Source organism: Homalodisca vitripennis, chromosome 6 (genome assembly GCF_021130785.1).
Source record: "Homalodisca vitripennis isolate AUS2020 chromosome 6, UT_GWSS_2.1, whole genome shotgun sequence".
In the NCBI taxonomy this organism is placed as follows: Eukaryota; Metazoa; Arthropoda; class Insecta; order Hemiptera; family Cicadellidae; genus Homalodisca; species Homalodisca vitripennis.
The window spans coordinates 146,688,735-146,714,040 of record NC_060212.1 but is presented as its reverse complement, the minus strand read 5'-3'; the positions used below and the strand labels follow the sequence as shown (position 1 = coordinate 146,714,040).

At 33.2% G+C, this 25,306-nt stretch overlaps 1 protein-coding gene and 1 long non-coding RNA gene across 6 annotated transcripts; one reads left to right on the top strand and one right to left on the bottom strand.

The window, feature by feature from the left end:
- The first annotated feature begins 401 nt into the window (after positions 1–401).
- Positions 402–19,482, top strand: LOC124364998 (2-oxoglutarate and iron-dependent oxygenase JMJD4). 5 transcript variants are annotated; one of them, XM_046820870.1, is made up of 6 exons: positions 494–1,329; positions 5,623–5,804; positions 9,323–9,471; positions 14,500–14,648; positions 17,014–17,281; positions 17,399–19,482. In XM_046820870.1, the coding sequence occupies exons 3-6, from the start codon at positions 9,427–9,429 to the stop codon at positions 17,828–17,830; spliced, it is 894 nt and encodes a 297-aa protein (XP_046676826.1). In that variant the 5' UTR covers positions 494–1,329; positions 5,623–5,804; positions 9,323–9,426; the 3' UTR covers positions 17,831–19,482. The 5 variants fall into 5 exon arrangements, with proteins under 5 accessions (XP_046676827.1, XP_046676825.1, XP_046676826.1 ...); XM_046820871.1 differs by lacking the exons at positions 494–1,329; positions 5,623–5,804 and adding an exon at positions 402–453; XM_046820869.1 differs by lacking the exon at positions 5,623–5,804 and having other exon boundaries at positions 491–1,329.
- LOC124364999 lies at positions 18,705–24,503 on the bottom strand. The gene is made up of 2 exons (XR_006922690.1): positions 22,410–24,503; positions 18,705–22,328 (listed from the first exon to the last, which is right to left on the bottom strand). It is a non-coding gene; the product is annotated as an uncharacterized LOC124364999 (long non-coding RNA).
- Positions 24,504–25,306: the final 803 nt, after the last annotated feature.

Here is a 25,306-nt window from a genome sequence, read left to right as displayed (position 1 = left end):
AGACAAAGTATTGTGTATTGCTGTAACCTCAGATTTAATCCCCAACAATGTCTTTGGATATTTCATCAATTTTGCTGACTTTGTTTTAAAAGATCATCCAATTTGTTGTGAGAAACAGTACTCATCTGGACTGTGAGTGCAACTGTAGAGGCTGGTTAGTGAGAGCTGTGCAATCGGTTCTAGTACAGTACCACTTCTCATTGTTATTTCCACTTAGACGCAAATATTCAGCTTTTGACATTTTAAGGCATTCTCCGATGAAAACCAACGATTACAGGCGCCATCACAGGAAACTCCCTCATCCGTGTCCAACACTTTCTTAACACACAATGGGACAAGAAGAAGACATTATGCAGTATATTCAACTTAGCGTGGATGATATACAGAAGGCCGTGGAAAAAAAGCTTCAAGAAGGTCAACAAACAAGTAAATTTAGTCAATCTACAGACTTTGGTAAGCATGCTCGCTGACTTGCTGAAGAAAACAAGACATTCAAATTTATAAAGAAATAAATATATTTTTAATCAGAGCAAAAAAAAAACCCTATAGATTCATATAGGTTACAATGAGATTACTTACATTTATATGGCCTGTGTTGTGTAACTGTTAACATAGCAACAAACTTTGAATTTGTCTAAAATATGGTAATAATTTAAGTTAATGTAACAGATAACCACAAGGCATTCAATTAATAAAAAAAAATGGATAAATAGTCAAAAGAAAGGCAAAGGAAGTGTGCAGTGCATTGAGGCCGCCTTACAGTATTTAAGGCCAGAGCCAAAAGGCAAATCAGAAGAAAAAAAAGTTATAACAGTTGTGGGGTTTTTGTGATGAACAACGAACATGCTTATGATACATACATACTAATAATTATAAAAATATTAGTTAATTGGACAGTAGCTGTCTAAAATATACTATCAACTTAGGAATGTAATTTCTTAACTGATCCATACATTGCGTTTCCTAACCATGTTTTGGGTTAGTAGAAAGTGGTTGTGTAAAATGTAAACAAACATGATCATTTCTGTAACAGGAACCAAATGATAATAGTATTAATAGGCCTACATATCACTTACAAAAACATGGATATATTGGACTTTCAAAGCAATTTTGTGAGTGACAGTCTGAGATTTGACAGTAGTTCAGCACAAATCAATAGTCCAGTCATTAACAATTATTTTATGACTGATTTATCATATAGCACATTTTTCTCAGAAAATGCATTAAGAAACGTACCATGTTTAATACATTCAGTGACTAGTACATGGCATTGCCAAAAGTGGATAACAGATAATAAACCAAATTTTGAATATTTAATTGAGAAATTTGGTAAGTAACATACCTAGTGTAAGCAAATGTCTGTACAAATCAAAGATTTGGTTGTTATGAGGAATTACTGTGTCACCTTTATTTCTTTCATATTTTATTGTGAGGATAAGGTAGTTCTTAAAATGTTAGAAACATGAAAATTTTAAAGGGAAATTATAAGATTAAAGGTCGACCTGGCAAATCACGAATTTGATGTTATCAACGTATTCTGCTCATCCTCCTCAACAAAAAATAGCCTATTTATGGTTATAGGGGGTGCAAATGACAACATGATATTAGAGGGTATATACATAAATAGTTAAGTTCTTAATGTTTAAATGTTCTGTTTGTGTGCTGTGTCTGGATATCTGTAAATATTATCTGCGGGTGGGACTGATAAGAGTATCTGTTATCTGAGCGCTCTGGGGCAGAAGTCAGAGATAACGTGTACTGTAGGTTGGATCGAGTGAGTGCGTGACAATCATGGATCAACCATCCACTAGTTCGACCAGTCGTGAATTGGTGTATCAGAGTGTTTTGTCGGGCATGTTAAGAGTTTACATTTCGACCAAAACGAGATTATTTAGTTTCTGTCATTCTGTGGAACACACTAATGGTAAGTGTTCTCTATTAATTACATATACATATCCATTTATATACATATTCATATTAGGGGTATTCATGATTTATTAAGTTTTTTACACGGTATATAATTTCCTTTCCATTACAATTCAATTTATATTTCTGATCAACCCCTCTAGAATTTGATATTTTACTGATAGCCTAGGTACTATCTCGAGGGATGTTTTTCTTTCGTTGACTGAAGGTTCTGCCCCGCGCTGATGGCCGGAGGCACTAGTCTCAACTCGGATAACAACTAATTAATTTGTAGCTCGAAATTTAAGAAAAACATTGTTTATTTGGATTAAAATTCTGCTCATTTCAGTATTATTTTTCATTTACTTTTGCAAAGATGGCACCGCATCCGATGACGTCATCACAAGGTTGAATCATGGTCGCAAAAGGTCACGTGATGCCCGATGTGGATGTAGAACATGGAAATATTGCTCCGTGCTTGAACAGTAACTGTTGTTCCATTTTTTTATGTTCTAGAACTTCGTTATTTCTTATTTCCACCCCGTCAAACCTTATATTGTTTTGTTCTGTAGGACGATTCCAATAAGTTAATAACGCGAAACTCGTATTTTTCCGCTCCAGCCGTTAATGTGACAATTACCAAATTAAGTGCCGAAAAGCCAGAGGCTAGTGGTAATGCTTTACAATTCTAATATTAACTTCAATTTTTTCTTAAATTATTGAAATATATAAAAAAAGTGAATGTTTTAATCACATTTGACATAACAGGTGTAGAAGAAATGAAATATCCTACAATTTGTCATTCAAAAGTATCAAATGAAGCTAAAAATGTAATCCCCTGTCTCTATCTACTATTTGGATTGTATGATATTAACCTTTGAAGTGAATGTTTTTAAAGGTACTTTGGGATTATACCGACCACACCCAGACATGAATCGTTATTTGACATTTTGCTTCTACTGATTACTAGATTAGCGTAGAACAATATTTCGTCAATATAAAACAGGAATTGTCTTATCGCAAACCCCCTCCCCATCCTCAGACAGAGGTCAAAGTCGAGCGGTCTAGATAACGTGATTGCAGAATCTCGCCGCCCGTTTCAGCTGGTGCGTTGCTTTGTACTTCCGTGTTTTACCCCATACATTTCTCCAAATACAAAAATTCAACAAAAACAAACATTACCAAACAAAAACTAAACTCTTTATTGAAAAAAAAAAACACTCAAAGCTTGTTTTCGCTCTTGATCACACTCCGCCCACCCAAAATGCGAGTGCCTCCGGCCGAAGGTGCTGCCGAAGCCCGCGCTGATGTCGATTAAAGAAAAAACATCCCTCGAGATAGTACCTATCAGTAAAATATCAAATTCTAGAAGGGCTGATCAGAAATATAAATTAAATTGTAATGGAAAGGCAATTATGTACCGTGCAAAAAGCTTAAATAATCATGTGATGCCGCGCGGCCTGCCTGCCGTAATCGGGATTCTCGAGAAAGATAAGATAACAGCGACAACAATACCGATCACAATACCTGGAAAATGCTTGTAATTTTGTAATTAAAGAGTTGTTTTTTTTCGTTCTATCGTGTTTGTTTCTATCAATTTATATTTTTGTGTTCTTCATATGGGTGTGGTCAGTATAATCCCAAAGTACCGTTTTAAATTACATTTGAGATGATTACAGGTGTCGGAAAAAAATTAACTATTGAATTACGCTAATACTCAGTCCTTACCTGGTAATTATTTACTCAAGCCTCTCCGCACTATTTGTCAAAATTTCAACTTAAAATAAGAAAATAAATAAGGTATATAACGGGGGAAAGCCTAAATAATAGCAGAAATAACAACGGAAACTCCCCTAGCCATCAGTGTGGGCTTCGGTACTTTTGGTAAAATAAAGGAAAAACGTCCTCAAGATAGTACCTAAATTCGAGCTTAGATCACGGTTGTACCCGTTTATACCCAAAATTCCTTAATCATGATCTGATGTTAGAAAAGTGACATACCCTGAGAGCCAACCAGCCAACACAAGAATTAAAGTAATAAAATTTAAAACGTAATAAAAATAATAAAGAAGTAAAAATAATAGAAACTTACAAAATATTTAATGAAGAGGAGTGTACAACTTCCCGGCTGCTCTGGGAAAGTTATGAAGCCAGTCTTATTACGCAAGGAAAACTTGTTCAAAACTCCATGTCAGACTAAAATGGACACGATTTCTGAACTTTTCATTGTAATGCAGTCAAACAACTTAACACATTGCGTTTGGTGCGGTCAACGGTTTGTTTAAGGGGTTCAGTGTAGTTCAGCCATTCTCATATACTGTAAAATATGTTTTACCGCAGTCAGTGTGTTAACAGAACACCCACTGCACTTATTTATTTTATTGTATCACTTCACCACTTTTAGAAGGTAACTCCATTGTTCTAATTGGAGAAATATGTAAACCAAACCACTGAAAAAGGCGCCAACACAAAATGGCTAATGGCAACACCAAATGTATAACGCAGAAAAGTCTGACCAATCACAAAATAGCTAAAAATATTTAAAATGTGATGGTAGAAAATGTTGCAAAAATGTCTTGAAAGAGAAACGAGACCAAGAGCACAGAGGAATAAACGTCAACATATAGGTAGAATTTGATAAATAATCATCAGTCAATCTTCACCTTAGAAGTAGAAACTGTGGCAAAAATGCACGGACATCTAAAATTTCTTCTACTTTTCTGACCTGAGTGTTGGTATCTTGATTATTCCCTCTACCAATGCCTACCCCTCCTTAGCTTGTTATTCTTCCCCTCCACTCAGAAACCCCGATTCCCCTCGGTCCACTAGAATGTTGGACAAATTGTGATATAACTTAAAATTTCAAACATATCACTTATTGTGCAGTTATGTATCGTGACCACCTAAAAATTCTTTCTGGGAATGGAAGTATTATACTATTTTAAGAAATTTATGAAAGTGGTTTGATATCGTTATAGCTGACGTGGCTGAAGTAAAATGCAACCCCTTATCTATTATTTTAACTGCAGTATAATAAACGGCCACTTTGACAATGGCCGGGCTGCATCGTTGACCACTGTAGAATTAGCATCCTGATTCAGGGAGATGCTCTACACATGATCTCTGATCAGATGCCACAAAAATTTTCCTTTGACAAACCCTTTAGGATTATGGTACCTCCTAGGGACGATTGGTCAGAGGGAAGGAAACTTCTTCCACCAGCGGAGCTTGAATGGTTTACAGACGGCTCTAAAACAAAAAGCGGCATAGGCGCTGGAATTGTGGGGGTGAGACCATGCATGTGGTCCCTATGGGTCCTTTTCCTACCCATAGAAGTTAATTTTTCAGGTGGAGGTTGCAGCTATTATGGATTTCCTATATCTTGTGGCCATTACTCAAATACCATAGAAATGACTTAACTGTGTTAGGATTAATTTGGAACAATATAGTCCAACTGAATTACGTTATAGGCTTCTAAGATTTTACCAAACAATATTGTTACTCTGTAAAATAAAAACGGTAATTATTAATTATGAACATCTATAGGTAAAATGTTTTTATATTCAGTTTAGATATTTCTAATTGATAGTTAATTCATTTGAGGTGGTGGCTGCTTCTTGTACTGCAGATATAAGTTAAATTTAAAACCCTTATAAGCACTTACACAATCTCTAATTTCGGTATCATCTTAAGGGATGTATTTCTTTTTTCCACCAGAAGTGCGGAATGCCACCAAGCCTGTACTGATGGCTATGAGCGTTTCAGACCAGTACTTTCCTGATTTCAACAAAAAAAAAAGTTTCAACATCCAATGTGCCAGATCGTCTAACGACATGTTATTGTCCTAACATTGCTAAACGATTAGAAGTGAAATAGTCAAATCAGTCCTGTCTGAAATGGTGAGTCTGATACATACTACAGATGGATAAAATTGTAACCTATCCTTATCTTTTTTAATTACTTGGTCCATAAACTATCTAGATTAGAAAGCTAACTTGGTCTGATCCTAAATTTAAGTACTATCTCGAGGGCTTTTCTATTTGTGCCAGTAATACAGAGTTGCACCACCACTGAAGCCTACACTGATGGCCAGGGGCATTTGTAACTGGTACTTCGTGAGATCATTTAATTTGATCTGCCTTGCGCTGCTGGCAGAAAAATAAATTTCCCTCGAGATATTATCTAAAAATCAAGCTCAGATCACGTGAACCTCCTTCAGGTTGATCAAGATAAGAAGTGGTGCGGCATGTGCAAAAAGAAATCCCTTATTGCTTGACTATGTCGTTGATGGCTTTCTGGCAGTTAATATTTATGTTAAATAATTACTTTTTAAGGATTGCCTGATCATCATAGTAAAATATGAAAGAATTGAAGTTATATGTTGTTAAAGTGACTCAAAATCTTAAAAGTGATCTTGTGTGTTGCGACTAGTGTAATCATTGATTAGTGTAACCACTTGATTTTTTTGAATATTAGAAAATGGTTTTGCCAAAGATATTAAACTGTTAAATATATGTGAACAAAACTGATACTTTTCGCAGTTGATACCACTTGTCTGACAATTGATAGAAATCCGTTATCACTGAAAAAATCAACTGAGAATTCTATCACAGAAATATATAATTGGTTTCAAAACAATGATTTGAAATTTAAAAGTTATACATTTCTTAAATTTTCAAACATCCCATTCCAAATCGATGCTTTTTATGGTATTAGATTACCAACTCCAGTTCTATAGTTCTTAACTGGGAGCTTCAGATAAATATGCTTCAAAAAAGCTGAGCAAGTCAGTATTTGCAATATAGATTATATCTGGAATGACACATTAGCGTTATACCATACTTATTTTGTGTCTCTAATAAGGTATAGTATTATCTTTTAGGAACCACAAAAATTGAATCCATTTCTTTAAAATGTTATAAGATTAATTTTTAAATAGATTGAAGAGATTCATACAGAGAAGTTTTTAATTATACATAAAAATCCTATTCCTTGCATTGTACAATTTAGAAACCTTAAAGTGTGTTAGAAAAACTTTTGTTATTTACAGGAGCTCTTCCAAATCATATCCACAAAACTAGAAATAAAACAAAGTACCAATACTCTATTCATAGCGTGACTATGCTTGAAAAAGGCATGTATTACATGGGAATTAAACTTCATAATATTTTGCTTTGCTGGAGGAGATAAAACAAGAAAATAGTTTAAACAAATTTGTTTCATTCCTCACCAAAACACTCACTACAGCTTGCTTATATAAAGTTTAAGAATTCAGTTCACTTTTTATTCTTAAAATAATCCCAGTATCACTTATCAGAAATACAAATGTTTGATAGTTAATCATTACTACACACTTCATAAATTATTATAACACTTAGCTTTAACATATTTTAATGGTCTTTGTGTGTCATATATTACAGGAATAATATCAAATTTTATGTAATTTAAAATGAGAACTAAATGTTTTGATTTGTTTTGTACAGCTTTGTTTTATATATACCATGTGGTACACCGGTAGGATAGAAACATTCTTTTCTTACTAGATGCTATGGACAACTTTAACACACTGAGTGTTATGGCCTTTCCGATAGTCATATATAATGTGCAATGATCTTTAATTTTGCAAACTATTGTACAGCAACCATCCAGAAGATTCTATTTTTGTCGGAAATAAAGTGAAGAAGAAATTTTATATTCTATTGTAAAAATAAAAATCAAGTTGAACCAATTTTCAGTGTTCTGTAATTTTTATATTCCGTCATCGTTTACAGCGCTCCATGCTTCTTCCACTGATACACCACATTCGCACATACTAATAAGAATTTATGTGGCAAAACAACGTTTGCTAGGTCAGCTAGTGTTGAAATAATATTCTCAATGCATTACTTTCTTTGAATTTGTCAATGCTGCCGTTTGTAGTAAAAAATATGAAATTCCTTGTCATATTTATTTTGTAGTACACTATTGATAAATCTCTGTACATTTAATACCAGATTTTCCTGAATTAATCAATATTCTGAACAACTTTTTCCTACTTTATCTAAATATATCATTTAGTCTATTTACATTTAAAACAAATGTAAAAACATTTAAAACAAAAAATAATCTAGCTGGTTCAGCCATTCTCAAGTTATGTGCTTGCCAATGAACAGAATTTCATTTTTGTTGTTATAGCCTATAGTAGAATAACTTTAGCCTACTTGTAATTAATTATTTATTGTATATTTCAGCGTGTTTTGTTTGACTGCCTAATTTGTACTATATGTAAACTAAATAATTAATTATTTTAATTTTTGCATTGAATTATGTGTATTTTATATCAAATTAAAAGACAGAGTGTTTTAGAACTCTCTAATAATATTGTAAGGCATTGCTTCCAGGGCAAAATAAAATCTAAATATCTTATTGAACATTGTGAAAGTTGCTATTTGTGTAGGTGTTACTTAGCTTAGGTAAACGTTAAACGAAAATAGGTTAGTATTGTACAAATTTCAGCATGATATTGCAATGATAAGTGATTCCAATTATTGGTAGAAATTCCTAAAATACCCTTCCTATACAAATAATATGTAAAATAAACTTCTATAACATGATTCAATTGAAATATAGATGGGAGTGGTCAGTGTTTTAGGCCTAATGGTTTTACAGTATTAGCTTTTTCATTTTTGCAAAGATTTATTCATTTAAAAATTATGCTATTTGGGTTTAAGTCTTTAAGACTGAAACAGATTGCTTATTCTCTTTATGAATTTTAATATTCTCTTTTTATGTATAAAAAAATAAAATAAAAATCTAATATAACCATTGTGAATATTTACACTGTGATATTACAATAATGACATTAACTTGTTCTATTTATTTATTTATTTATAATTGTATGGCCTACATTGGACCACTTTAGTCACTTTATATTTTCTAGTCCTTCTTCTTTTATCCACCCTTGGAATATTTCTTCATCCTTTCCGAGCGTAATTTCCTTTCCTCCTCCGGAACCACTCTTCCTATTCGTTGTTTGTTTCTTTTCAGCTGTAGTGTAGAGTGTTTGTCATTTAATATCTTTAATGTGTTTGTCTTGTGTTTTAAATCCTCTACTGTAATTTGTAACTCTCTCATATCTTCTTTTAATTCTGTGATCCATTTAATGTCACTTTTACTATACCACAGTTTTTCTACTATTTTCCTGCTAATTATATTTTCAGGTGTTCTTAACAAATGCCCCAGGAATGATATTCGTTTCTTTTTAATTATACTTGTAATAGGTTCTATGTTTTTGTAGACTGTTTCATTGGAAGCTAGTCTCCAAACTCCGTCTACTTGATAGTTTTTGTGTAATATAATAATATAAAAACTTGTTCTATTATGGATAGAACATTTTTTAAAATGTGAATCTTTCACTTCACTTAGTTTTTTTTTTCAGGTGAGGCGTCTGTCCCTGTTGCCAATTGCGGAGATAGATATTATAATGCTCAGAAAAAAGAAGAGCAAACCTTAAAACAATATCTGAACTACTGGAAAAAATATATGTCTAGCAACTACTCACCAGAAATTCCTTGTCTATATTTGAAGGCAAGTTGAAACTTGAATTACAATTTTCAGGAGTCCTGCCAAGGTAGAGAACCAATGAATCAAATTATCTTAATAACTGATAAGTATGTTTGTAGTATAAAAATAAATCTATAAGAGGTATTGGCTTGTTTATTTTTAGCCTCTATATGTATGTAATGTTCTGTAGCCAATACTGTCTTTCTCCTTTGAAAGTCTGTTGTAGCTTTCTATTCTTGTTTGTTTCCAATCATTAAACAATGAAATATTTTAAACTGTAGCACCTATGGTGCTGGATAAATAATATGTGTTTTAGAATGTTAATGTTCCAACACATTCATTATTCTACAAATTTAAAGTATGTTCCTTTTTAAATACCCAGTACCAGAAAATTTAGTTTTCTAAACTTTTGTGGTATATTGAAATTTAAAGAGAGAATATTGTACTAGTTTAATATTTATAAATTTTACATTCTTATTTGGTCCTGATGGAATACATTTTTGATTTAGTAAGCCCAAATGTAAAAGTTTAGTGGCTGTATTCATCTTTATAGATATGCACTGAGTTTGATATTTTCGTTTTCTGATAAGAAGCAGTTTTATTCTTAAAAATATCCTTAACACGTTCACTACGGAATGCCGCATATTTCTGGTGCCGAGGTCAGTCCGATAGATTATCTGTAAAATACGATCATTACCCTTAAACTAGGAATAATGTGTATGATCTTCACCACAGACCACAAGTAAATTTTCATCTAATCTACATAACCTCATCTTCACAATAACCTCAAATGAAAGCACCACTGCGAATCTACACGTTTTGAGCCTATTCTAAGACACCGCAAATATGCAGTGTTCGATTTTTGGCATTAACAATCTTACTTTATCTGTTATGGAACTAAGTGCAGTGGTTCCCATGTATTGTAGTTTCAAGGCAATATTTATGAAATAAAGCAAAATTTTAAGGTAAACATATGACAGAAATGTATACTTTGATCGGACAGTATATACATTCACTATTATAAAGTGCCATACTAGCGACCAGATAAAGAATAATGTATTTTTACAATTTAAAACATACAATTGAACAATTATATAAAGTAGTTGTCACTATTGTAATGGTGTACATTTATAAAACTAAGTGTTATTATTACATATGAAATATACTAAACTGATGACTAAAAGTTTATGCATATCATTGAATTGTATGGGTCTACTTCTTATGGTATTTTATGAAACAAATTGGCTTACACAGACTAATTAGTTTATTGCCTGTGTCCTTGCAAGTTGAATACATGTGGAAAATGTCCTTTCTTTTCTGTTCTACAATTCAGCAAATTTGCGTTTCTGACTTTTCTCCACTTTGATGAGTAAGTAAGCCCCTGAGGTGCTAGCTCGGAGAGAATGTCGCACTTCTTTGCCTTCAATGAAATATTTGATTATTACGTCTCTGAAGTTGAGATATACACAATGCCATTCAACTTTGAAAAGATGTAGGAACTGTTATCAATAAGACAAAACAACACGTTAACTTATTTACATTCAAACACATAAACCAATATTTAAAACTTTTATTTTTGTGAGGCCTTTCGATAGCAAGGCTATCTTCGTCAGACACATCACAAAAGTGATACCTGGTATTTCCTCAAACCGGAATCATATGACAGCGTTTGGTCACTTATGTCAATGCCACTCATTCCATTGTTGTAAGATACCACTATAGAAGGCCTCTGTGCCTCTCTTGTTTGTGTTATCTGTCATCAGGTCCTTTTGTTTTGGATAGAGTACAAACATAACGTTTCTCCCGCCATTTCATGAAAGTTACATCTGCTTTATGTGAAAAACCGTAACTTTTTCTTTATAAATTCACCCTTCCTTGCTAGCTTTCAAGGTCCCAAAGATGTTCATTTGGTTTACAAAAGGTAGTGTTGTAGAAGTTGTCTAAGTGTGCAATATGACCTTTGTCAAGAAATTTTTCTACCAGTTTCATCACCACCTATTACGTGTAACCTTTTTCTTGGTGAAGTAAGGTTCCTTTACCTTTATAAATAATAAGGTTCAAATGACTCGTCTAATGTGCACAATTCATACAAATTCATGCCTTTTTTGCCCTTGTTTTTAATATACTGTCGGAATGACAGCCTTCCTTTATACAAAACCATTACTTCATCGAGAGAGGGTGATTTTCTGAGTTTGTAAACATCATCATATTTCGTAAGAGGTGATCTAGCACTTTGTTAATTTTGTTGTCTCTGCCATTAGTCGGATGTATGAAGTGCAATTTTAGGAGAGGGTTTCCTCGATAGACTTCTGCTCTTTTTTTTCGTCCATGTGACAATTTTATCAAGCACATGATCATTAAAATTACTACTGAAAACTTCAATTGGATCATTAGTTTGTAGGTTTATTTGTTACCTACTAGTAAAGTTAAAAACGTGTGACCAATTGTCTCTATAAACCTGACACATTATAATGCTCATGAACAGTGTTGACAACGAACTGTACATTGGGATCAAGATGTTACATTAGGCCTACCTAACATTTTGTTCATCTTCTTGTACGGAAGACAGTTCAGTGTCCGTTCTAACTACCTGGACTTTATCTTCATCTAAAAAACTTCACGATCATCGTCAGTTTAACGACTTTTCATATTAGACAGTCTGGCATGTGATCTGAGGTTGCGAAAGTATCCATCGGAAATTCCCCTGGCCATTAGTTCGGGCTTCGATACCACCCCACATTTCTGGTAAAAAAAAAGAAAAACATCCCTCGAGATAGTACCCAAATTCAAACTGCGATTGCATGAATGCTAGTACAGGTTAACTTTAACTTTGTACTACTAGTAATATATTTATGATAACCTAATCTAAATATACTTATTTCGTGTAATAACAGGTAGTAGATAGGGACAGCATGGCCACCATATAATACAAAAGTACCTACAAAGCTAACAAACAACTCACAAACACACTCATGGTGAATGCAATGGAAGGTTAATTTGAGGTCTGTAATGGAAAACATATGGCATTTTTGTCAGCTGTTTTACATCATTAATTTTCATATCCACAGACCAAGTGCCTTACATCCGCTGAACTTTAAACTAGGCAGTTATTTAAAAAAACCATTTCATGACAGGAGAACAACACAGCAAACGTGTGGCGGCAGTCTATAGGTAGAATCCAGCTAACTTACTACGGATTATGTAATCTGTATTTACAGAACATTTTAAACATTGTGGTAGTAAAAGTGTTAAGATTGGAAATTAAGAGTTTTTAAATATCCTAGTAATATTCTCCTGTGATTCTAATAGCATGGCAAAATTTCAAGCTGTTAAATATTTGGGAATTAGGTCAGTAGGTTGAATCAGACATCTAGCTCCTTTAGCTTTATATATTTATAGAACATTTCCTTTAAATCCAAATAAAGCATATGATATAATAGCCTTCTTCTTCTTCTATGGGGCAGCCTACTGCCATGCACTTAAGCCTCAAGGGCCTTTTGCCCACTCTGGAAGCACACCATGAGGCCTACCAGTCTATGATTTTTCAGCAGTGCCACAAACCGCCGAAAACAACCTGTCAGGTTCTCCTGGGGAAATTCACCACCCTTGTCCAAACTACCAAAGATGGCATACCACTCCCTTGCTATTGAAGGGCAATCAAAGAGCAAGTGTTCGGCAGTTTCATCCTACTCATCACACATTCTACAGAGCGAATCCTCCTGAAGGATGCCGACTCTGTGAAGATGCTTCCTCAGGTGACCATGTCCCGTGATCAGACCTATAACCCGAGAAGACATTGTTCTATTTAGTGAGAGAAGGTCAGACGCCACTCTGGAGGAAGGCGACTGTAATACCATTCTGCTCATTCTCATGTCCGGATGCAACCTCCACCTTCTCTCATGTTCAGCACGAACCCATTTCGAGAGCCCCAAAGGATTCACACCTTGGAATACCGCAGAACGGTTGAGGTCCTGTCATAATTGACGCTGAACCCCGGTATAATAGGCATATATAAATATAATAGTAAACAAGGGGTATATGTAGAAATTAATTCCGGGAGAGCTGAATTTGTCCCTGTTAATAGTCTGCGATAAGATTCTTTTATGATTCTTCTTTTTTGATTCTTTGCTACCCCTTTTGAACGTTAGGTTTTAGGCGTTCATCCATAAGACCAATATAAATATATTCACAAATGCTCAGCCAAATTCCATGGTGTGACATGCACAATAATCAAACTCAGTGTTACTTATATATAAATTATGCTTTATGCTTAATTTCAAGTCTGTAGGTCAGTTTTTTCGAGATATCGTGTGGACAGCCAGAAATACAGAAATGAAATTTTTACAGCCCGAGTAATAGGCTTCTCTAATGCTCATCCAATAATATTACTTCAAAATCGCATAGATAGGATAGCAAAAACAGATAGTAATGTCATTGAATGTTTTGTGTAAATGTTCTGACAATATCTATAGACATGAAATGTGAAAATATGTTTCAAATAAAGGTAATGACAAGTAGCCCTTTAAGATTGTATGAATTAATATAACATTTGTAATAAATAATTTTAAAGTAAACAAGATCTACTTCCTGTCGTAACTTTGTGTAACCTTTTTCTCTATTTCATCTGTAATTTTGTACAAAAAATTATTTTGTAATGAATCTATAATACAAGAAGTTGCAATACAAATTCAAAATAATATCAACCTAATATGGCACAGGTAGTCAAAGTTTGTAGTTAGATTTTAAGCCAACTATGGTAGATGCTAAAAAAGTGATAATTCCAGTTGATTGTCATAAATAGACAGTCGTAGGATGATCAACATTGTAGAGATCATAGGCATCGGATGTGCTACCTCTTATATGTTGATACAAAAAACTAAATTTTATATAGACTCCACAAGTGTGTCAGTGTCCTTGAAGAGGATAACTCCACTTCAGTTTAATTTTAATTGTAGTATATTTTGGTATTATAATTGAAATAGTAAATAAAAATATAACTTAATTTCCCAATATTCTTTAATATTTTATTTTAATTTACTTTTATTGTTCTAGGACTGGCATTTTACCAGAGATTTTCCAGATAGGAATATTTACAGAGTCCCACACATCTTTGCCTCGGATTGGTTAAATGAATATTTCACATCAAGAGAGGATGTACAGGATGATTACAGATTCATTTACATGGGGCCCAAAGGTTCATGGTAAGGATTAAGGTAGAACTTAAATGGTTGTTACTCAATTGTTATAAAATTATATTATTATTACGTAAAAATACTCAGGCCGTTTATCAGTGTATCTGGCAATGTACACCAACAAATTGACATTTGTATTTTTGGCATTTGTGTGATTGTAACAAATCTTTGCCTGCTTTGAGTAGTAACATCGGCATACATAAGAGGGGTGCAGAGTTTCTTAGATGTTAGGGTAGGTCATTAGTAAAAAGGATAAAAATTACTGGTCCTAGTACAGAGCCTTGCGGCACACCTCGTTTCACAGGAAGAATTTTTGACCTGATTGTCTTTGTGACACCATTTGATGAATGGTTTAGCTCAACCAGCTGTTCGCGGGCCCTTTAAATAGGTCTCAAACCATTCATTAGCTGTTCCTCTGATCCCAAAGGATCCTAATTTCTTCATAATGATGTTGTGGCTTAAGCAGTCAAATGCTTTGCTTGTCAAGAAACAAGGCAGTGGTCAATTTCCCCTCTTCAATACTGATTGTCACTAACTCAATTAGATTGATCAATGCTGTGGTTGTTGATTTGCCTTTTGTAAATCGATGTTGGTTTTCACTTAGCATGTTGTGCTGAGCACAGTCATCCAGGAGTTGTTAGAGTAAAATTCTTTCACATAATCTTGAATATAATTAACACATAATGTTGGAATCAGTGAAATTGATCTGTAATTGTATTCATCGTGTGGCTCCCACTTTTAAATTTTAGCTTATAAGGGAACTTTCCTTCTTTGAAGGATTTTGTTGAAAATAACAACCAATGGGGAGGGGAGGACGAGTTCATTAGTACAGAATTTTAGTACTTTGGAGGATATTTCATCAATTCTTGCAAAGTTCTTGGATTGTATCTTTAACTTCTTTGATGCTAGTTTTGGTCATTATATCCATTAATGATGTTTCTGCCACAATGACAAAAAATAAATTTAGATGATCAGCAACTTCTTGAGGGTTTTGTGATCGTTGTCCATTTTAATGTCCTCTGCAGAGCTCCTGTTTTTGGTACGGACATTCTTAATTAATTTCCACATGGCTTGCAGCTTGTTGTCAGTTCTATTTATGTAGTCAGCGGAGGCCTATTGTCTCAGTAGTTTTAAGCGTTGGTCATAGGAGTTTTTGTGTCTGCTGTGTCCTGTTGTTTCATACTGGTGTTGTAGCCTTATAAAATTTTCTTTGAGCCTGCAGACTTTTTTTATCCACTAATAGTCTAGGCTTTGGTTGCTTTTTTAAGTTTTCTAGGGCAGGCTGCATCTAAAGCTAATGTTACTGTTATTATAAATTTGTTGTAGGCTTCTTCAACAGTTTCAGCTAGTTCACTAAGCATTTACGTTGAATTTGACATTTGTATTGTCGTGGTGCAAAATTAAACACTTGATGTTCAAGTGCTGAAGACCTTCTAGCAAGCATTGTTCAGTGTACCAACTTCTTGTGACAACATTTGTTCCTCCAGCTTAATAGCTTTCACTGTCCCATACTCCTGAAAAGAACTGTATACATTGCTTTCTTTACTGATCGTTGTTTCTTGACCTTTGTGGCGGATAATGTTTTTAAACATCTGTATGGGACTCTCCTTGAATTTGAATGTCATAAAATGATATATACATCTTATCATTAGTAACAATTTTGGAAATAATCCAATGACCACCATTATTAAGTAGTTGGAGGGTCTGCTGGCTGATTCTCACACATTACATTTTTTGTTCATCTGTTAAATTGTGGGGTATCCATAAAGAAACAAGTTTTGTAACTTTAAAGTCATGCGAGATTATTCACACTGCTGTAGATCTAATACCTAGGGAAGTTTAAATCATTAAATAAGTGCAGTGTCTGTTCTCATATATCTCTTGATCATACTGCGCATCCGATCAACATTTTCTAAGCCCCTTTAAAATTCTGATTACCACCTTTGCTTCAGAACAATAGGCAATTTTAAGACATTCACACACCCCTCTTGAAACAAACTGACTTTAAAATCATAGGCTAAAAATGTTCTCTTGATAACTCTATGACTTCACGAAATTGATTGATTGATTCTGAACAGACGACACAAGTACACCAATGAACCCAAGTCGCTGTCAGATACTGACTGGGGCTCAGACAATCAAATAAAATTATTGCACAGTATTATAAAATAGTATGCACTCTTTTCCGATATCTCAAAACTTTCAGTGACCCTCATAATACAATATACCAAGGTAAAATACCCATTTTTCCTATTCTAGTATTTCTATAGAAAGGGGAAAATAGTAAAAAAGAAACTAACTTGTAAAAAAAAGACTAGAGTTATCATTCTAAATAAATACATTGTAATCATTAATTAATAAATATTTCTTTCAGGACGCCTTTTCATGCTGATGTATTTTCATCATTCAGTTGGTCCGTAAACTTATGTGGCAAGAAACGGTGGGTGCTTTTTCCCCCTGGGGAGGAGAAACATCTCACCGATATACATGGCAACTTAGCATATGATGTTGAAGATCCTACCTTGAAAAATAGAGACAGGTTTGAAAGCTATCAAAAATTGAAGACTCAGTTGGAAGTAATACAAAATCCTGGAGAAGCAATATTTGTCCCCTCAGGCTGGCATCATCAAGTGTGGAATTTGGTGAGTTGGAAAAAGAAAATTAAGAAGAAAGTACGCATGGAAATTCATATCACGAGGTTGTTTTACACTATTTTGTTAGTAGTAGAACACTGGTGTTACTGATTCTTTTCTTCCCAGGATGATACTATCTCCATAAACCATAACTGGGTGAATGGCTGTAACATTGGAAAGATGTGGAACTCACTGAGGGGCAATTTGGCGGCAGTCAAGGCAGAGATCTCCGACTGTCAAGACATGGAAGAGTGGGAGGAACATTGTCAGCTCATGTTGAACGCATCATTTGGCCTAGACTACAAGCAGTTCTGTTCATTTTTACTGTACATAATTCACACACGATTAATACATCTAAGCGAAAACACAGATTTAAAAGTGTACGGAAATTGGTTCATGGGTGTAAATCACTTAAAATTCGACATAATGCAAGCCAAATTAACTTTGGAAAAACTCGCTTCCGATTCAGATTTTAACAAATTAAACTATTTTTGTAAAGCAGAAAATGATATAAGGGTGATAATGGAAGAAATTGACACTGCTATGGATAGAAAGTGATATTTTATTGTATACTGGTATGACTAGAAAGTGTAATCTATATGATACAAAATATATTAAGGTATAGTCTTCAGTTACAAGAGTTGAGATCCTATAATATACATATCATGTATACTAAGAAATACCAATATTGTCTTGTCATGTAAAGAGTCAGTACGATCATGCAGTTACACAAGACATGCTTTTGTTTACAAAATAAAACTGTTAAAAGACTTGTAGTGTAGAAAATATACACCATTTTATCAAATAAACAAAATATATCTTTGCTGTTAACATCCAAAACATAAATTAATTTACTTAAAGTAATAGTTTTTGTGTATTTAATGAAATTTTTAAATGGATTAAAATTCTTTGGTTTAAGTCGGTATTGCTTTATGCATGAATTTAAGACTTAAGGGTTTTAAGACTTGATTCTTTCATTCCGAGACTACATTAGTTCCTAAAAAAATGAACAGTGTTATCACATGAATTTGTTTGACAGTACAGAGCTTTCAGTTCAACTCACTATTCTAAGTGTAAATATAACATCTACATTTTCGTGCACTTAGAAATCTATTATCTACAGAAGGCAATCTCATGCAAATCTTTAAAAATCTGTTATCTTAGTGCTGTACTAATCTAACGTATATTGGACCTTTTTTAAAATTTTATAGACAGTGGGAAAATACTCTTTTAACAATCTAAGTACATGTGAAAATAATCCTACAAATACTGGTAACAATGAATATATTAATTCAAAAAACTTATTGGGTGAAAATTTAAATGAAAAGATATTTAAAAATTAAAATATATTAAAGATTTATTTATTTGTTATTTACTTTAATAAGGAAGGAATGAGCATTACGTTGTAATAAATACAAGGGCATTTTGGTAAGTAAGTTGCTGTGGCATCTGATTGCTGAACGGGTGGAGGTAGTGGCGCTATATGATTGGTGTTGTGTGGCAACATTAAGCATGCATCCGGCCGATAAAAGCTGTTTGAAATCAACTTTCCCATAAACTTTTAAGTACATAAGCGTAATTTAGATTTATTTTGGTAAATAAATGCAACCTGTGGAAATTTATCATGAATTCTGTTCTATGGAAAAAGAAGATAGGAGCTCTATTGCAATTAAAAATGATGCTGATTGTTTTGTTAGAAAAGTTAATGTGGTTACCGGTAACATTGTCAAACAAATCGATATTAGGTTAAGGAAATATCAATGGTTCACACTCAGATATCAGAACATTTTCCATAAATAAAACAAAAGGAACTACAGTGTATGAAATTGTGGCTGAGAGAGAAACTAAGGTATTGTCAATTTTGTGTCTGAAGAGTACCCAAATTCTTGTATTCAAAGCAAAGAATGGGACCTATTTTAAAATTTCCTAATGGTACCATGGAAAAGGTGACAACTTTTTTTTAACCAAATAGCCACTGGTGATGAAACATACGTTTCTTATTTTGATGTCAATAAAAAAGTCAATAAATTGAGTGGGGCCACAGCTCATTGCTGCGCCTGTGATTGGTTACATATGCTGAAGAATTTTATTCAATTGGTATTTAAAAGCTTTTGCTTCAATAAAAAGTGATTAAATGTAATTGTTAAGTATGTTGAAAATAGATTGATTTGTTCTTTTAAATGTATATAATGAAAAAGCTGTTAAAGTTTTGTGTGAATTTGTATTTATTAACCCTGGAACTGTCATTTGAAATTTCCTTAAATTGAAGCAAGCTCCTTTGGGCTGTTTTGTAAGCTTATTTATAAAAATAATTATACACCTTTATTTATTTGAGTGTGTGTTTGACAATAACGTAATCATGCGGAACATGACACTTATAAGAATTGAATGGATTGTTACAAGCTGTAATTACGTAGATCTATACTAGCAAACAATCCCTGAACTACATCGAAATAAAAGAAGTACCATATTGTTGTTTTTTACAAAATATATTTTTAATAACCAATACACACAAAGAAAACCACTAGATTTCCAAATTTAGTACTGAACCAAAAAATATAATTTGTATAGTTTATTTTGTGAAATAAACTTTTTCCACTAATAACTGAAAAGTTGACAAACTCGTAACTTTGAGTATATGCATAGAACTTAAAAGATCAAATAAACATTGACCTATATCTAGTAATCTATACACATACAAATATCTAATATAGAGTTTAACTTCTTAGCTTTTAAAAGAAAAAAAGATATGAAAATTTCATCACTTTAGGTATGGTTAGACATATTTGAACAAATATTTAAAAAGAGGATTGCAACAACTTGTCTAACAAACTAGATTGCCAGCTCAAAGGTTAAAGCAACTTACTTTCCCAATGACCCTCGTAAAAACAAGTATTCTCAATGTTAACTACCTTAGTAATTAATTGTATTTCCCTAGCATTTTATAATCACAAATTAAATGATTTTTACATGGTTATTATTTGCACAAATTTTACTAACTGAATTTGATAATTGTAGTCAGTTCTATTCAATGTCCAAATTGACAAATCTTGTAACTCCACCTTATCAGAATTATCTTTAACCTTTACACTGCTGCCAATTCACTCATAAATGTTCCCAAACAATCAGCCTAGTTTAAACATTTTGCAGATTTTTACTTAACACCTTGAGTGCAAACATCTCAAGCTACTTGACACTATCTAGACATTCCTCAGTGTCTACATGTGACTACACTTGAAGAGTTAACAATTCAGACCATCCTTATTTATGATCTTAGACAGCTAGAATTTGTTTTCTTTTTTAAACTAATGTATACCTCTTTATGGAGTTTTTTAGTTTGACTTTGTACAAAATATAATAGATCCAACTCAGTACTTTCTTCTAAAATCATTAATTGACACAAAATACATTTCTGAATCATTATAACAACAGGAACATATTGGAACAACTACAAACACATATACAGTAATCAAAAATTAAATAACTGAATTATATAAGTATAAAGTGTTTAATTTTCAATACAATACTGAATTTTATTCACTAATGTGACCTACAATATACTTTAAATTTTGTAACAAACATCTGGAAAAGAAGATGCTAGCAAAACTGCTAAGTATACACAGTTGCCTTTTTAGTAAAAGGCCAAAGCAAAATGTTCTTAATCAAAGTTTAAAACCTTTTATCTCAAAAAATTATTTAAATAAGCCAGTAGTGTATTTCTAAACTTTGTATTTCAAATATTGCATGTATCAAACACACTGTACTTACAGTGATAAAAAAAGTGGAGAAATACAGACACTCAACGAAGCAAAATAGACTATAATATTAAGAGTAAATGTTTTGTTTATTTTCTTCTATTGAACAATATCCCAAAATAATTCCTCACTTTATAATCACCTCCAAACACGACATTTTAAAATCGTGCCATCAGTTATATAGTAGAAACAAATATTTAATCACCCAAATACTATCATACTGTTAAAACACCTGTATGGTAACAAGGGCTGTTCCAGAAAGTAACAGATGTTCTGACATGGCGCGGCAATGGGCGGGACTAGTGCTGCCATTTTGGCATAAGTGTTCCTACACGCAGTACCTAACCAGTTGTGGTAGATTGTGCATCTCCTATCGTACTTTATATACAGTGGAGTGTGGAAGTAAGCACTGCAATTGAGAATGCGATCTGTGATAAGGGTTTTGTTGGTGAAAAATCACAATAATGAGTGCAAAAGCCTCGGACTTTGAGGATACAAAATTAAAGTAAGGGAGGCGCAAAGGTCCTTTTAGGACAAACTGTCCTTTTCCCTCAGGAAGGAAAAAAAATGAGTGAAAGCTGAGTGAGGCAGTAGTGCATTGATTTTTAAATGGACGAACCAGTGTTCATGAACATCACAGTGGTAGGCTTAGTCTTGGAATGATGAATTAATAGTGAAAATCAATTATAAAATCTGTTAAAATCGTCATTTCACGATTACGGAACTCTCAGAATATAGTACCCAAATTTCACGGAGTTTAGTTCATGAAATTGTGGTTTGTAAACTTGGTTACTAAAAATTTTGTTCCAGATGGATTCCAAAAATCCTAACAGAAGACCGCAAAAAAGAGAGACTTGCTGCAGCACTGACTTTTTGGAAGACTAGAACAAAAGTGGAAACCAAGTCTCAATAATATTGGAACCGGCAACGAGACTTAGGTACAGCACATCAACTGTAAAACAAAATGACAGTCGATGGGATGGGGCACATGCATTAACCCAAGAAACTGAGTAAGTTTCTGCAAACGCTGTCGGCAAGAAAAACCATGGCTACTATATTTTGAAACACTCAAGGAGTGATTTTCTTGAACATGATCAAACTGTCAACTCAGATAGGTATTGCCAAACCCTCAGAACCTTAAGATGTGCAATACAAAGCAAGCATGTTAGAAAACTCAGCAAGAAAGTTTCGTTTCTCCACAACAACTTGACACACACAGCCAATCGTAACCAAGAGCTCTTGGATGGGAAGTTTTCAATCATCCACCATACAGCCCGGATTTGGCCCTGAGCGACTACCACCTTTTCTCGTGATGAAGAGACTACCACCTTTTCGTGTGATGAAGCGACTACCACCTTTTCGTGTGATGAAGAGACTACCACCTTTTCTCGTGACTACCATCTATGTTGTGATGAAGCCTTAACTTGCTATGCAATGATTTGACACTGATGCTCAACTGGATGTCGGTGTAAACTAGTGGTTGAACTTGTAGGCAGCAGATTTCTACAGAGAGGGTATTAAAAAGCTTGTACCACATTATAATAAATGTTTTATTTATATGGCGATTATGTAGAAAAATAGCCTAAGAGTTCATCTTCAAAATTCAAATAATAAAAATTGTCATTTTAACTTTGTTTTTAAAATATTTTTCTTTCTGGACAGCTTTTGTATAGATATAAGGTTTTGACAAAGATTTTCAACTTCCTGTAAAGTTGGTAATTTTAAGAGTTATTTCCTACTTAATAAGTAGCATTGGTAAGTTCATTAGATTAATCAATCTTAAGGATGTTTTTTGCATATTTTTATTAAGCTTCGTCACTGTATGTTATAATCTAGGTCAAAATAAACATAAACAAGCATGGATATCCACATATAACTAAAAAGATATAGCCTAATGCATTATTTTGCTGAATTGTAAAATTTTAATAAATTACAATGAGATGCTATACATATACTACTTGATGGTAGAAACTGGGATTCTTGACAGTCACAGAAAAATTCTTGGTATTGAAATGAGTAATCCTGATAGATACTATAGTACATTAAGTATACTATGTAGAACATCTGTTTTTATGCATGAAATATTAGGTACTCTTGTGGTAAATTTGTTTACTTTTTCTCTAAACACCGTCTTTTCCTTTTCTATGAGAACTATATTTTCTTCTATTTAAATTTGTCCTTCCACTAACCATACTATTTTAGATTTTCAGTTGTTAACCAGTCGACTCCCATTAAAAGGGATGGTTAACTATGTTGCTTGTTAAATAAATTTAGAAATTAATAAAAATCCCATTAATAGTACATGGGATTAGATAAAGATCAGACATTTTGGAAAACTTCAATCCATTCAGCACACTGTCGTTAGCACCAAAAATTTACTTCATACACAAATTACAAAGTAAATGCTACGTTGCACACCAATAATTGTCAAGAGATACCTAACATTGCTTTTTCTGTTCATTTTCTTTTAATTGTATGTACTTTACTTGATAATGGACAAACCCCTAATCACAGTCTTCTTAACTAACTCTTATAATCAAGTGTTAACCCATTAAGAAGACACAAGTACCAGGTACATAGTCTATTCTAGCCACTCTTTATTGTTTGGGCCGTTCTAGTTCTGAAAATATCTGACAGATATTGTTGCCATGGTATTTACTGACTCCTTTACTAAGAAGATATTACATTTAATTTTGTTTTATTACTGGCAGCACTGAATTTACCACCTGATTTTTGGAACATCCGTCATGAATGCATGTGTCAGCTACTATACGCGAAGTTAGATGCATTTGTTTTTGTTTCATTGTGAAATTAATTGTAATGGGTGTAATAAACTGCGAAACTCTGTTGTTGCTTTGTTATTAGGCAGTGATTACCTGTACAATTCTGATATCAGCGATAGTGATGGAAATGTGGAAGACGTAATTATTTCCCACGCTCAAAAACTATTTGCCGGTTCATGGTTTGTGCGAGGATGAAGAACTTTAACGTTAAGATGAAAGCTATTTGGATTATTTTCCAATTGTACAGTATGTTTAATTAATTGTAAAATAATTTTGTGTACAGTGAAAAAAAATTAGAGTATCCTAGGAAACAAGAACTTTGAATGATTACATTTTGACATAAACAAAAACAAAATACAAGAAAAAAATTGTATTATATACATTTGAAAGTGACATTAAAATGCTATTTTCCAACATAATTAACATATAAATTTAGGTGCTTGTCATAGTGGTGAACTAATTTTTAAATTCCAGTGTTGTAAAATTCTGCCGCCTAAGACTTTAACCCTTTGGCTGCTATGCAACGATATGTCGTTTTTGGTAATCTTGCCGAAAAATGCTATGGAACGATATTTCGTTGTTGCGAATTTTTTTTTTTCCAGCGCTAAATATTACGTTATTTACACACGGATTGCGGTAAATGACAGTTGAATAAGTTTACTTTTCCTTAAAAATAATAACAACACTTGTATTTACTGGTTTTTTTTTTTTTATAGTACACTAACAGCAAAAACAGCTGTGATCTAGATAGCACAGGGTAAGTTTTTTTGTGTTTTTTTTTCATTACATAAGTAAAAATCTATATTTTTGCATGAAAATTTCAGTATGTACTCAAAACAACATATGGTTTTAGGTTAAAATGTATTTAAAAAAATATAAGTTAAATTTAATTATGTTTTTCTGTGTCAAAGTTGAAAAAAAAAACAAAAAATATTTATTTATTTGTTTACATAGTTTTGTATTTTTCAAAATGTATTATTTTTTATTTTCTTACATATATTATACTACAAAACAAAACATAAATCAATGAAATAGGTTAAAATTTGAGGAACTTATGATTTTTTAGTAAAACTCTACAAATTCACCATTTTAGGCTTAGCACTTTTGGGATAAAATCCGATAAAAACCTGAGCACTTTTGGGATAACATATCAAAAAATTCTTAGCAGCCAAAGGGTTAACCAGATAGTTTACATCCTCCTGCAATTCCACGTCGTCATCGAAGCACTGCATTGTAAGCCAGGTCTTAATTGACCTAGAAACAGGTGGTATTCCTTGGGTGCAAGGTTCGGACTGTAAGGCAGATGTGGCAACACCTCCCTCTATAAAGCATCCACACCTTCTCGAGTCTGATTTACCGTTTGTGGACGTTACTCATCTTGCACAAAACTTAGGTTACCATAAGTAACAATTTCGTGTAACTAACTTCTTGAAATTTGAGGAAAACTAAGTGAGAGTTCTGTTATTGTGAATCGGCGGCCTTCTTAATCTTATCAT

Bases quoted from the DNA above. Each gene is read 5' to 3' on its own strand.
- LOC124364998 (XM_046820869.1), top strand. From the start codon at position 1,041: ATGATAATAGTATTAATAGGCCTACATATCACTTACAAAAACATGGAT. The intron at 9,472-14,499 runs GCAAGTTGAAAC...TTATTGTTCTAG, and splicing joins TTCCTTGTCTATATTTGAAG to GACTGGCATTTTACCAGAGA. The intron at 17,282-17,398 runs GTGAGTTGGAAA...TTTTCTTCCCAG, and splicing joins ATCATCAAGTGTGGAATTTG to GATGATACTATCTCCATAAA.